This window comes from Babesia bovis, chromosome 1 (genome assembly GCF_000165395.2).
Source record: "Babesia bovis T2Bo chromosome 1, whole genome shotgun sequence".
Classification (NCBI taxonomy): domain Eukaryota; phylum Apicomplexa; class Aconoidasida; order Piroplasmida; family Babesiidae; genus Babesia; species Babesia bovis.
The window spans coordinates 906,125-918,405 of record NC_067396.1 but is presented as its reverse complement, the minus strand read 5'-3'; the positions used below and the strand labels follow the sequence as shown (position 1 = coordinate 918,405).

The following is a 12,281-nucleotide window of genomic DNA, read 5'->3' as shown; positions in this document are numbered from 1 at the left end:
CACTGGTGTGCTCCACCCCGTAACCAATGAGACCTCATATGTGTCCAGTCCAGTGGCCATATGGCACCAAAGGCAAGGTAGAGTACCGCTACTAGCCAGGCCAAGGTCAGTACAAAGATCCAGGGGAGCCGTATGTCGTATTGGAGTTTGCCGACCTGGAGGAGTAGATTGGTGAGGGAAGTGGTACTCTTTGTCGTGATCACTGCACCAAAACTCTATGAGTCCTTTACCAACATTGCTACGAAAATCCAAGCAATACACTCTGTAATCTCATCCATATACCACCCCCAACAGCTACTACTTTTATACCAAACATTCAGCAAAAGTGCTACTAAAGTTCTGTGAAACTTTTATCAAAAGTGCCACTAAGGTTCTATGAAACATTTATCACATCTAATGCCAAACCTCTACCAAAATCCTACTAAGCTTGCACTGAACGTACGACCCAAAATTTTAATAAAACCAGTACTAAACCTTTACTAACATTGCCACTATAACTCTATGTATACCTTATGAGTATCATTGGTGCTCTAACTCTACCACTAGACTGCTCCACATTACTACCCCCGATACTAACTACCACATTATAGCACTGTTGCGCCGAAGGCGCCACTACGTTGCCACTACCTTCTACCAAAATACTCTATCAATTCCACCCCCTTCCGTCCCGTCATCACCTTATACCACATACATTGCCACTGGTGCTCTCCACCCCGTAACCAGTGTGACCTCATATGTGTCCAGTCCAGTGGCCATATGGCACCAAAGGCAAGGTAGAGTACCGCTACTAGCCAGGCTAGGGTCAGTACAAAGATCCAGGGCAGCCTGGTGGTGTAGATGAGCTGGTTGATGGAGGTGGTGAGCTCTTTGAATTTGGTGCTTGCTTCTACTTTCTTCAAGGTCTCCAGGAAGTTTTGACACTTATTCTGACCTACATCACCATAACTACCCCGAAAAGGCACTACTTTAATACTAAACTTTCAGCAAAAGTGCTACTAAACTTTTGTGAAACTTTTACCAAAGTTATACCAAACATTCACCAAAAGTGCTACTAAACTTCTGTGAAACTTCCAGCAAAAGTGCTACTACTTTTTCGTGAACCCTTTACCAAAAGTGCCACTAAAGTTCTGTGAAACACTTATCACATCTAATGCCAAACCTCTACCTAAATCCTACTAAGCTTGTACTGAACGTACGAGCCAAAATTTTAATAAAACCAGTATGAACCTTTACTAACATTGCCACTATAACTCTATGTATACCTTATGAGTATCATTGGTGCTCTAACTCTACCACTAGACTGCTCCACATTACTACCCCCGATACTAACTACCACATTATAGCACTGTTGCGCCGAAGGCGCCACTACGTTGCCACTACCTTCTACCAAAATACTCCACTAATTCCACCCCCTTCCGCCCCGTCATCACCTTATACCACATACACTGCCACTGGTGTGCTCCACCCCTTAACCAATGTGACCTCATATGTGTCCAGTCCAGTGGCCATATGGCTCCAAAGGCTAGGTAGAGTACCGCTAATAGCCAGGCTACCGTGAGAACAAAGATCCAGGGGAGCCTGGTGGTGTAGATGAGCTGGTTGATGGAGGTGGTGAGTTTTGTGAACTCGACGCTTTTTTCTACGTTACCCAGTGTCTTTAGGAACTCGTGGCACCGCTTCTTCTGACCTACGTCACCATAATTACCCCGAATAAGCACTACTTTTATACTAAACTTTCAGCAAAAGTACCACAAAAGCTCTAGAAAACTTTTGTGAAAGAATTACCCAAAGCTAAGCCACAGTTTCAGTGGAAACACAACTAAAACGTATAAACAATCTGACTAAAGCTATACCAACAGCATAACAACATTTGCGTTACACCGTCCTGGAGACCCATAATTATAATAACACTGTTCCTTTCCTTCAATTGTTACTACACTTGTCTATAGTAACACTGTTTCCTTCAATTGGTGCCAAAGGCTGGGTGGAACCCATGGGCTTTCTATGTTACAATTACTCCACATCACCACCCCTAGAGGCACCGTTGCGCCGAAGGCGCCATATTATAACCCCCAATGACAATGTACTGTGTGTACGTCATAAGTTGCACTACCTACTGCAGTCACTGCCATGCTATGGAACCCACTGGCAAATTTGAATGTGTGTGGTACCACGGAAGGGCTATCAGTAGCTCCTCAGTGAACTAACTGCAGCCTTCCACAGATATCCCACTTACTCTATATTAGCACTGCTTAATGCACTGGTTTCACCGGAATGTGTACCCTGTTAATGCCCATTATAGGATCACTACCTATACCGCTACTATATATAGTGAGTGACACTAGTGTATATCATTTAGCACCGTTGCGCCGAAGGCGCCACTATGTCTTACCAAAATACTCCACCAGTGCCATTCCTTTGCGTCCCGTCATCACCTTATACCACATGCATTGCCACTGGTGTTCTCCACCCCGTAACCAATGCGACCTCATATGTGTCCAGTCCAGTGGCCATATGGCTCCAAAGGCCAGGTACAGTACCGCTACTAGCCAAGCTACCGTGAGAACAAAGATCCAGGGGAGCCGTATGTCGTATTGGAGTTTGCCGACCTGGGAGAGGAGGTTGGTGAGGGGAGTGGTACTCTCTGTCTTGATCACTGCATTGATACTGTCCAAGAACTGATGACAATGCTTAGTACTCTGTGCCTTCTGTATACTATAATCCCCCTTGTCCTTATCCTTCTGCTGGTACCCCTCCAGATTGAATGGGTTACCATAGCTAAAGCCATGTCTGTACAATACCGGCAGTACCCCGGTACATGAGACGATCGATTGGCATCCACACTGTCCATCACTACTTGCTCCATGATGTCCCTTCTTGCACTTATTGGGATCACACTCTCTACAACCACGGCATTCAATCTGAAGGAACTCACTGGCAAGTGACTGTAATCCCCAGTATAGGGAATCTGATAGGTATAGTACCCATGAGAGGTATGTGCTGCCGAACGTAGCACTCACCGCTGTATAAAGCTCACCGGTTAGGGGGGAAAGGTACTCAGAATCCTTGGTCAGGGTCGAGAGGGAAGTAGTGCCTGTCTGTTTGCCACTACTGCCCTTATCCCCCTTAATATCTCTGAGCGCTTTACCGACAGTGCTCAGGTATTGTCCACCTGGAGTACTGTCAAATGGTATCCACTCTATCTTCTTTACTTCATCCCGTAACCCTGAGGCACACCAGCCGCAAAAGTAGTCATCAGTTTTTTTATCAGACAGCTTCTTACTGTGGTCACATTTGTTGGCATTTGTCCCCTTCTGTTGCCCCTCCTGTTGCTCTGGATTTCCCACACCACCTCTAAAGAACCCAAAGACATCACCCAATACCTGTGGTGTCGTAGCACTGAGTGCGGCTGTGACCCTCACTAGTGTATAAACACACGACTGCATCATGTCCCCGTTACTGAAGAAGTAGAGGATGCCGTAAAGGCGTTTGCCGGTACAATCACTGATGCCTCCCTTGAGGAACTGCCCCCTGAAACCCATTGGCAGTGGGCAGCACTGGCCTGAGCCATTACAGTGTTCTAGGTGGGATGCAGCGGGTGGATAATCTGGATTGTCCTTGTCATCGTTCACCACTTCGTCACAACTAAAACCTGGTAGCCTATCCTCGAGGAATGCCTGGAGGGGGGAGGGAAAGCCGTCCATGTATTGTTGGTGGCAGGTATTACAGGTGGTGGGCACTGGCTTTTGGCCACACTTCTTGGAATGGTCGTTACATCCTGGGCACCTGGCGATGCTGCATATCTCTTTGAGTTTGCTTGTGGCATTGAGCAGTGCTTCTTGATGGTTACCCAGTTTCTTCTTTGCCTCTTCATTTTTTCCTGCTGCTTCAAGTCCTTTCATTAGTGCCCTCAGTACTTCTAGTACGTTATGGATAGCAGCACTTATATTATCCTTAGCACTGCTGGGATCGTTACCTAGTTTATCCACTACATCCTTCAGTTTTCCATTACCACCATTCGTCGTCAATGCGTTTAGTGCATCCTTAACCTTTGTTAGATTATCCTTCAGCTTATCCTCCACCCCTTCATCCACCTTCTCCTCTAGTATCCCATATAACCTAGTTCCCACGTTTTCCCCATCATTCTCTTTAGCCCTCTGTAGTCCATCCTTAGCCCTATCTAGTGCCCGCTTCACCCCATCTATTCCCTTCCTCCTTTCCAATGCCTCCTGTGCATTACCCAATTGCACCACTACTTCTCCGATATTCTCCAATAATGTTTTCAAAGTCTTTGCAATAGCTTCATCATCTTCTTCCTCTGATTTCCCCTGGGGCAATACTTTCCCCAACTCCCCATTTACCTTCTCAACCCTCTTTTTCCTATCATGCTCCATGGGGCTACACCCCAGGCACATCCAGCTAACTACATCCTTCCCAATCACTCCACTGCCATACCTACACTCACGCCATTTCCCTCCACAAGTGACTTTAACTGCACATTGCTTCCTAAGGAAGTATAACTGGTAGAATAGAGCCCTAATGTAGTGGACCACTTGGTTGTATGCTTGGATGGACACAGTGGGATAGGTGAAGTGGCATTCAGTGTTGGCATAGAGGGAATGAATGGCAGGAGTACTGCTGTTAGTGCTGTGTAGTCCACCCTGGATACCTATGAGCACCAGTGGGCAGTACTGAGTCACCGCTTGGAAGTGGGCAAACAGGTTGAATTCATGAACGGTAATGGGTGCTGTGCGGCCTGTCTGGTGAAACTTCAGTTGTTTCTGGTCATTGTCAGTACTAGAGTCACTCCCATCGGGTTTTTTGAGTACCTCGGTTAGTCTATGCTTACCATGCTTCAATATCATTGGATATGCCTGACTATAGGGCAATGCACTTAGCCAGTAGAGGATTTCCCGGATAGTACGGGGAGCTTTATTGTCCGCCTTCGGCGGAGCTTTGTTCTGTAACCCTGTAAAGTAAGCACATGATAGAATATAGAGCTTGAAGAGAGCACCTCGTTTGTGCTGGTCAATGTCATTACTACTTGAGGAAGAGCCATTAGGGAACACAATAGCACCATCATTGTTGAATGAATCCCTATGTATAGTATGTACCAAACCGGCATAGTTCATAGCGAATGGATTCCTTGCTGTATTACCCTCACTGTCCCAGCCAGTGGCGCCACTAGGCTTAGCAAACCCTAGAAGCAACTTATCACTAAGTCCATCCCATATGACCTTATCAAGTCGATTCTGTGGCCCACTATTATTAAGCATTGCTTTAGGGAACCCTAAGGCCTGTAGCCATTGGGACAGGGTACCGTCATCTAGACCCGTACCATCCAGGATATGGTTGTTCCAACGGGGACTACCCTTGGCCCACTTACCAGTCCAATACATATAAGTGAGTCCACTCCATATGAGGCATACTGAGCCTAGTAGGATCCGGGCACAGTGGTGACGGCGTTGAGTAATAGTAGTACTATTGATAGTACTACCAGGTGGTAAGTGCTGTAGATTGTTCCACGATGGTGTGTTTTCTATTTTTATTGATTCAACGTATGATGTTCTCTTATAATATGTTTCTCCTGGGTATGCCGATCGATAGCTGTCCTCTGCGTTTTTACATATACATTCTTTTTCTCCACCCCAACCATTCTTACACCTCCCCCTACAATTCGTACAACAACACTTGCAGCATTTGCCTGCTAAAGCGCATTTACACTCCTTGCCAGAACTACAATCACCACTACTACTACACTGACACTGATCACTACTATCACTACACCTTGTACACCCCCTGCCCAGATGGTGTCCTTTACTGTGTTCACCCGGCTTGGGCACTTCCCATTTCATACACCCACACGTCTCACACTTGTTCTCATGCTTTACATCCTCTAAATATTGGCACTTGCCACCAGTGCCACCACTGCCACTTTGGCCGTGCGGTTTGCTATCGCCATTAGTCCCCTTGCACTTGCCCTTGTCCCAACACTTCACTATCTTACTCCACCCAACGAGTGCACTGAGTACCTGTGCCAGCTGGTCTATATAGGTCCGTACCACTGCAGTGCCACCTAGTCCCTGGACTAGGGAGAAGAGTCCATTAAGGTGGCCTTTGACTTGCTGTTGAGTGGCGCCTTTGGTTTTGGTTTTGTCAGCAGCGTCAGGACTACCATTCATAACATCACCTTGATAGCCTATAGGGCACCATGAGATACTGTATACCGGTGGTAGTACTATACAGTACTACTTCTAGTACTGGGTACTTACCATGGTACTCCAGTTCTACTGACTGCAGTAGGTCAGTCACTGCCGCCGCCAGGCCACATATACATTCTGTACAGGGGTGAATCCAATAGTACTGGGCGTGCCACTGTAACGGATACTGTCAGGTACTATCTCTACGGGCGCGCATACAATCTATGTGTCTACAGTAACGTACCATCATCACTCAGTGCCTTACCATCCCTACCAGTAACCCTCAGGACCCAGTCAATGGCCTCCTTCAGGTTGGTGGGAGCGTCGGTTAGTGACGCCTTCGGCGTGAAAGCGCTTGCAGGGGCCATTGTCAGTGCCTTTAGGAGTACTCAACAGTACTCACAGTGGTGTGGTAGTGGTCTGGCTATCGGGGTGGAATCCTATATATACTGAGCGCGCCCGTATATTGGTGGCGCGCATACTATTCTATGGGATTCCACCAGGTCATACGGTGGAGATGATCCCGTTGTTACAGTGGAATCCCCTAGGACACTGTCGCGCCGAAGGCGCCACTGTATTATATAGGATTCCACCCCGATACATTGACCTTGACTACCACTGACTCTCACTGGACACTCTCGAAACAAGGGGTGGTGACACAATGGCACAAGCACAGGCCTGGACCCCTTACAACAGCCTCACTAAGCCTCCCACCAACCTGAAGGAGGCCATTGACTGGGTCCTGAGGGTAACTGGTAAGGATGGTAAGAAGAATGAGAAGACGGCGCCGGCGGCGCCGCCAAGCACTAGCAATGCCCCCCGTAAGTCAATAGCACTCACAGTAGCACCCACATGACTACACAGACTGTCTGTGCTACTTGGCCAAGGCAGTGAAGGACCTACTGTATGACGCCAAGGACCCGGGGTCCCCTGGTCCCAGCCAACAGAGGTACTGGGACACATTACTCCTAGACCAGGAGAAGACATTAGTGCTACCAGTGCTCACGGACCTGGGACTCCTTGGTGACAGCACTAGTGCTGCTAGGGATACCTGCGCCGGTGGCACCGAGGTCATTAAGACACTGATAGACCACTTGGCACTGGGACTACAGAAGTGGGTTGGGTGGCAGAAAGGCAAGGAAGTCTGTTGTCTAGATACGGAAACTGGGATAGGAGGGAAGTGTACATGTCCTGGTGGTGGTGCTGGCGGTTGTTGTACCGGTTCTAGTGGTACTTGTACCTGTGCCTCTGCGAACAATTGCTATAAGTCAGCCTACAACAAGGACTCGGCCTTATGGACGAACATAGTCAATGGTACCACAGGTAAGTACCCACTGGTAGTCATATGGAGTTATCCTGTAGTAGGTGCCGGAGGAAGTGGAAGTGCTGGTAGTGCAGTTACTGTCAACCCAGTGAAGGCCGCCCAAGGTACGTTATTGTAACAGTACTACCAACAGTACTACAGATGTTCACCTCCTGGCCCGGGTATTCCTAGGGTCAGTATGTCTCATCTGGAGTGGACTCAGCCAGTTGGGGTTCCTGACGTGCAACGCTAAGGGCAGCGAGAGAAGGTGGGAGGAAAGTAGTTTGAACAACATAGAGAATGCTGAGAATAAGGGACTTGCATCATTCATGGCGGCCATGGGCTATGACCTGGATAGGATTAAAAATGGGACTGGATACGTCGTGTGGAAAATACTTGCGGGTAAAGATAAGAAAAATAGCATCCCGTGGAAAGAATTTGCCTCGTTAGGTGACAAGACTGGTGGTAAGTCCACCTCCTCAGTAGTACCAATGTGACCCAGATAGTGTAGCTGAGTACTACAGTAGTATCTATGGTGCAGCACAGGGTGCTGCCAAGGGCAGTACCACTGAGAAATTATGTCAGGATTATCCCTTATTGGTACTCCACATCCTGGCCAGTGGGTACTTCAGGGCAGGCAGTGCCGGGGCCAATAAAGTGACGCCGGCGAAGCCGGCCACTAGTGATACCAAGAAAGAGACTCCCTCTCTTAGGAAACCACGCACTATCCGTGAGATCCTCTACTGGCTTAGTGCATTGCCATATAGTCAGGGATACAAGGAATTGGTAGGGAGGATGCAACAAAAGACGGATTTGGTGACCAATGGGAACCAAGAGAAGGACATCAAACTCTACGATGACAAAGGTGGTTCTATTGCCAGTACCACCCTCCAGCGTAAGGACATTACCCACTACCTAATGGCCGCCTGTGGCTACTGCCCACTGGTACTCATCGGTATCCAGGGGACCATCAATACCAGTGGCACTGACACTGATTCTACTACCGCAGGTGAGTACATTAGTCTAGTGCTCTATAGGGGCGCCAGGGGCGCAACAGTGCCCTAGGGGTAGTCATGTGGACTTATGGTGTGGTAGGTAGTAGTGGAAGTGCTGCTGGTAGTGCTGACCAGAAGAAGTGTCCTGAACACAGTAAGGACCGCAATAAGAGGTGTACCCTTGAAGACGCAGCCAAGGCAGCTCCCCAGGCACCGGCACCGGCAGCAGCTTCCACCGGAAAACCCCTGGAGAAAGGCCAAGTCTGCTACGGCGGGTACCACCTGGCTGTAAAGGATTTCGGTAAGTACCCTGTAGTACCACTCCCTAACACTATGTGTAGGCCCCCTCCATGGGATGTATGCCAATGGGCTCTTTGGCTTTGACATGGGCGGCTCTGCCGCCCAGTGCCTGGACCAACTGAGGGTATATGTCTACCACTGCTTCTACCAGCTCTACTTCCTTAGGAAGCAATGTAGTACGGGCGCGATAGCGGCCGGAGGAGGGGCAGGAGTGGGATCAGGAGTAGTGCTGGGCTGGAAGAGTTGTAGGTATGGTTATCAGGTGGCAATGAGGGATGGGAAAGTTACCAATAAGTGGCAGTGTACAGGTAAGTGATATCGCATTATGCGCGCCGTATAGAGATGGTACTTGACAGTGACCGTTACAGTGGCGCGCCCAGTGCTATTGGAATAATGGTGTAGCAGATAATGGTGCTGGACAGAAGTGTAAATGTCTGGCAGACGGAGCTATCCAGCACACGGGTGGATCACCCGGTGAAGGATCACCATTACAGAGCTTCTTGTGTGATATTCTCGGTTCACTAAAATGCAAGGAAACTACAGGAAGTAGTGTAAAAAGATACCCAGATATAGAAAAGCACTGGACTACCAAGTATGAAAATCCACCGGGGCATTATGAAGGAGCTCCTAAACACTGTCCAGTCCCAATGGGCTGGGAAAAGGAAACTAACTTCAAAGGTACGTCCCAGTACTCTATGGCACCCCTAAGGCACTGTATATACACTAGGGGCACCCCCTGGGCGCCACAGTAACCAATAGTGACTCATGGTATGCACAGATTTAACCAAGGGTACCCATAAGACAGCGGATCTGTCACCACCGGCACAAGGTACGTCCCACCCTAGTTCTATAAGGGTGCCACGGTAGTCACATGGACTCATCGTGTAGCAGGACAAGGCACTCAGAACAAGTACCCCGCCCACTGCACTGGCAGGACGCTGTCACTGCTCCTGGAGTACTACTGTGACCCAGAGAAGTGCCATGGCACCCTAGTGGTACTACTGAGGCTACTGGCCTGTATTACTCCCACAGTGCCACGGACTCTGGGTGACCTCTTTGGGTTCTATTACTATATAGTCTACATTGGGGGAAACCAGGGTGGTGGTGGTGGTAAAAAGGAGGTGTATACGAAGCTAGGAGATTTAGAAAAAGAGGTGCTGCTCCATATGGGTAAAGATAATAAAGTGGTCCAGGCACTGACCAAGTGGAACGGTAAGTATACATACAGGGAGTAGTACTGGTCTAGTGCTATAGGGGCGCGCCACAAGGATAGTACCTGACAGTGTCCGTCACGGTGGCGCGCACTGGTAGTGTAGAGGGTAGTGATGTAGAGTAATGGAGTAGTACCACTGACAGTGACTCATGGTGGTGTAGGTAGTAGTAGTACTAGTGGTAGTGCCTGTAGTCACAGCACTACGGATGGCTCCCTAAAGACCCTATTTGGCTGTAGTAGTGCTAGTGGTGGCACTAATAAGTGTTGTCCATACCTCTCTCCTTTGAGTGGCCAGCAGTATGGCCAGTTGAGTCCAGCCATGGCCGGGACCTACCTGTCATGGTTGGTCTATTTGATAGAGGGGTTCAGGACAGGACTGGAGGGGTTGAAAGGGGAGTTCCAGCAGATTAGTTGTAAGGATTCAGAGTGCCACAGAGGTGAGTAGTGTAGACAGTGCTATATAAGGGCGCGCCTATGGAGAAGGGGCGCCTTCGGCGCAATGGTGTCATATGGATTAATGATGTAGTAGGTGCAGGAGGAGCTGGATGTGGTGGTGGACAGTGTACTAGAGGAACACATGGAAATAGCGATGGTGGTGACGGAGTATGTAAATGCCCATCTGTGGTATCATGTACCGGGGTACTGCCGGTGTTGTACAAGTATGGCTTTGGGTATGGTAATGTAGAGACGTTGCACAAGCCTACGGGTGGAGGTAAGTTGTAGTATAGTAGTATGGATAGTGTAGAGGTAGTGTAGTACCAGTTTTGGTAAAAGTTCTATAAGGGCGCCTTCGGCGCAACTGTGTCCTAGGGGTAGTAATAGTGTTGTAGGTCCGAAGAAGTGTGATGCATTCCTAACGACGCTAAAGGGCGTCTTAAATGGCCAGCACCTCAAGAAAGACGGCACCAAAGGAGGCCTCCACCACGAGATCAATAAGCTCATCTACACCACCAGGCTGCCCTGGATCTTTGTTCTCACGCTAGCCTGGCTAGTAGCGGTACTGTACCTTGCATTTGGTGCCATATGGCCACTGGACTGGACACATATGAGGTCACATTGTAGGGGATGGTTCAGGAAGGGTAGTCTGAGTCCATGGGAGGTACTGATGGTGGGAAAGAAGAAGGGGAGGGGGATATTGGAGTATTTTGGTGGGAGGTAGTGGCGCCTTCGGCGCGATAACTAAGGGTAATGTGGCATCAACATTTGTCGATGACTAGTTGTAACCCAAGATAAAGCTTAGTAGAAAAGTAGTAGCGTTTTTGCTAAAGGTTTCACAGAAAAGTAGTAGCAGTTTTGGTAAAAGTTTCACAGAAAAGTAGTAGCAAAATTTTAGTAGAAAAGTAGTGGCATTTTGGCAGGGGTTTCATAGAAATGTAGTGGCATTTTGGTAAAGGTTTCATAGAAAAGTAGTGGCATTTTGGCAGCGGTTTCACAGAAAAGTAGTAGCGGTTTTGGTAAAGGTTTCATAGAAAAGTAGTGGCATTTTGGCAGAGGTTTCACAGAAAAGTAGTAGCAATGCTAGTAAAGGTTTCATAGAAAAGTACTAGCAGTTTTGGTAAATGTTTCACAGAAAAGTAGTAGCAAAATTTTAGTAGAAAAGTACTAGCAGTTTTGGTAAAAGTTTCATAGAAAAGTAGTAGCGTTTTTGGTAAGGGTTTCAGAGAAAAGTAGTAGTTGTTAGGGGTAATAAATGGATTAGATTACAGAGTGTTTTCATAGGGTTAGAAGTAGTGATACTAGGTATACACAGGGTTAGACAATAGTGATACTAGGTATACACAGGGTTAGACAATAGTGATACTGTGGTATACACAGGGTTAGACAATAGTGATACTGCGGTATACACAGGGTTAGACAATAGTGATACTAGGTATACACAGGGTTAGACAATAGTGATACTGTGGTATACACAGGGTTAGACAATAGTGATACTAGGTATACACAGGGTTAGACAATAGTGATACTAGGTATACACAGGGTTAGACAATAGTGATACTGTGGTATACACAGGGTTAGACAATAGTGATACTGTGGTATACACAGGGTTACAAGCAGTGATACTAGGTATACACAGGGTTACCGGTAGTGATACTAGGTATACACAGGGTTACCGGTAGTGATACTAGGTATACACAGGGTTAGACAATAGTGATACTAGGTATACACAGGGTTAGACAATAGTGATACTAGGTATACACAGGGTTAGACAATAGTGATACTAGGTATACATAGGGTTACCGGTAGTGATACTAGGTATACATAGGGTTACC

The 12,281-nt window shown here is 47.7% G+C and overlaps 2 protein-coding genes across 2 annotated transcripts; one reads left to right on the top strand and one right to left on the bottom strand.

Moving 5' to 3' along the window:
* Positions 1-2,202: 2,202 nt before the first annotated feature.
* Positions 2,203-6,623, bottom strand: BBOV_I005915 (variant erythrocyte surface antigen-1 alpha subunit). Its single transcript, XM_001608581.2, has 3 exons — positions 6,445-6,623; positions 6,273-6,338; positions 2,203-6,199 (listed from the first exon to the last, which is right to left on the bottom strand). Exons 1-3 carry the CDS (start codon positions 6,566-6,568, stop codon positions 2,382-2,384), a joined length of 4,008 nt encoding a protein of 1,335 aa, XP_001608631.1. The 5' UTR covers positions 6,569-6,623; the 3' UTR covers positions 2,203-2,381.
* A 198-nt stretch (positions 6,624-6,821) lies between these two features.
* Positions 6,822-11,205, top strand: BBOV_I005905 (variant erythrocyte surface antigen-1 beta subunit). The gene is made up of 13 exons (XM_051767621.1): positions 6,822-7,021; positions 7,065-7,523; positions 7,566-7,628; positions 7,666-7,968; positions 8,006-8,512; positions 8,599-8,799; positions 8,840-9,106; positions 9,204-9,476; positions 9,577-9,627; positions 9,690-10,010; positions 10,173-10,448; positions 10,541-10,723; positions 10,842-11,205. The coding sequence occupies exons 1-13, from the start codon at positions 6,862-6,864 to the stop codon at positions 11,168-11,170; spliced, it is 3,393 nt and encodes a 1,130-aa protein (XP_051623892.1). The 5' UTR covers positions 6,822-6,861; the 3' UTR covers positions 11,171-11,205.
* The last annotated feature ends 1,076 nt before the right edge of the window (positions 11,206-12,281 follow it).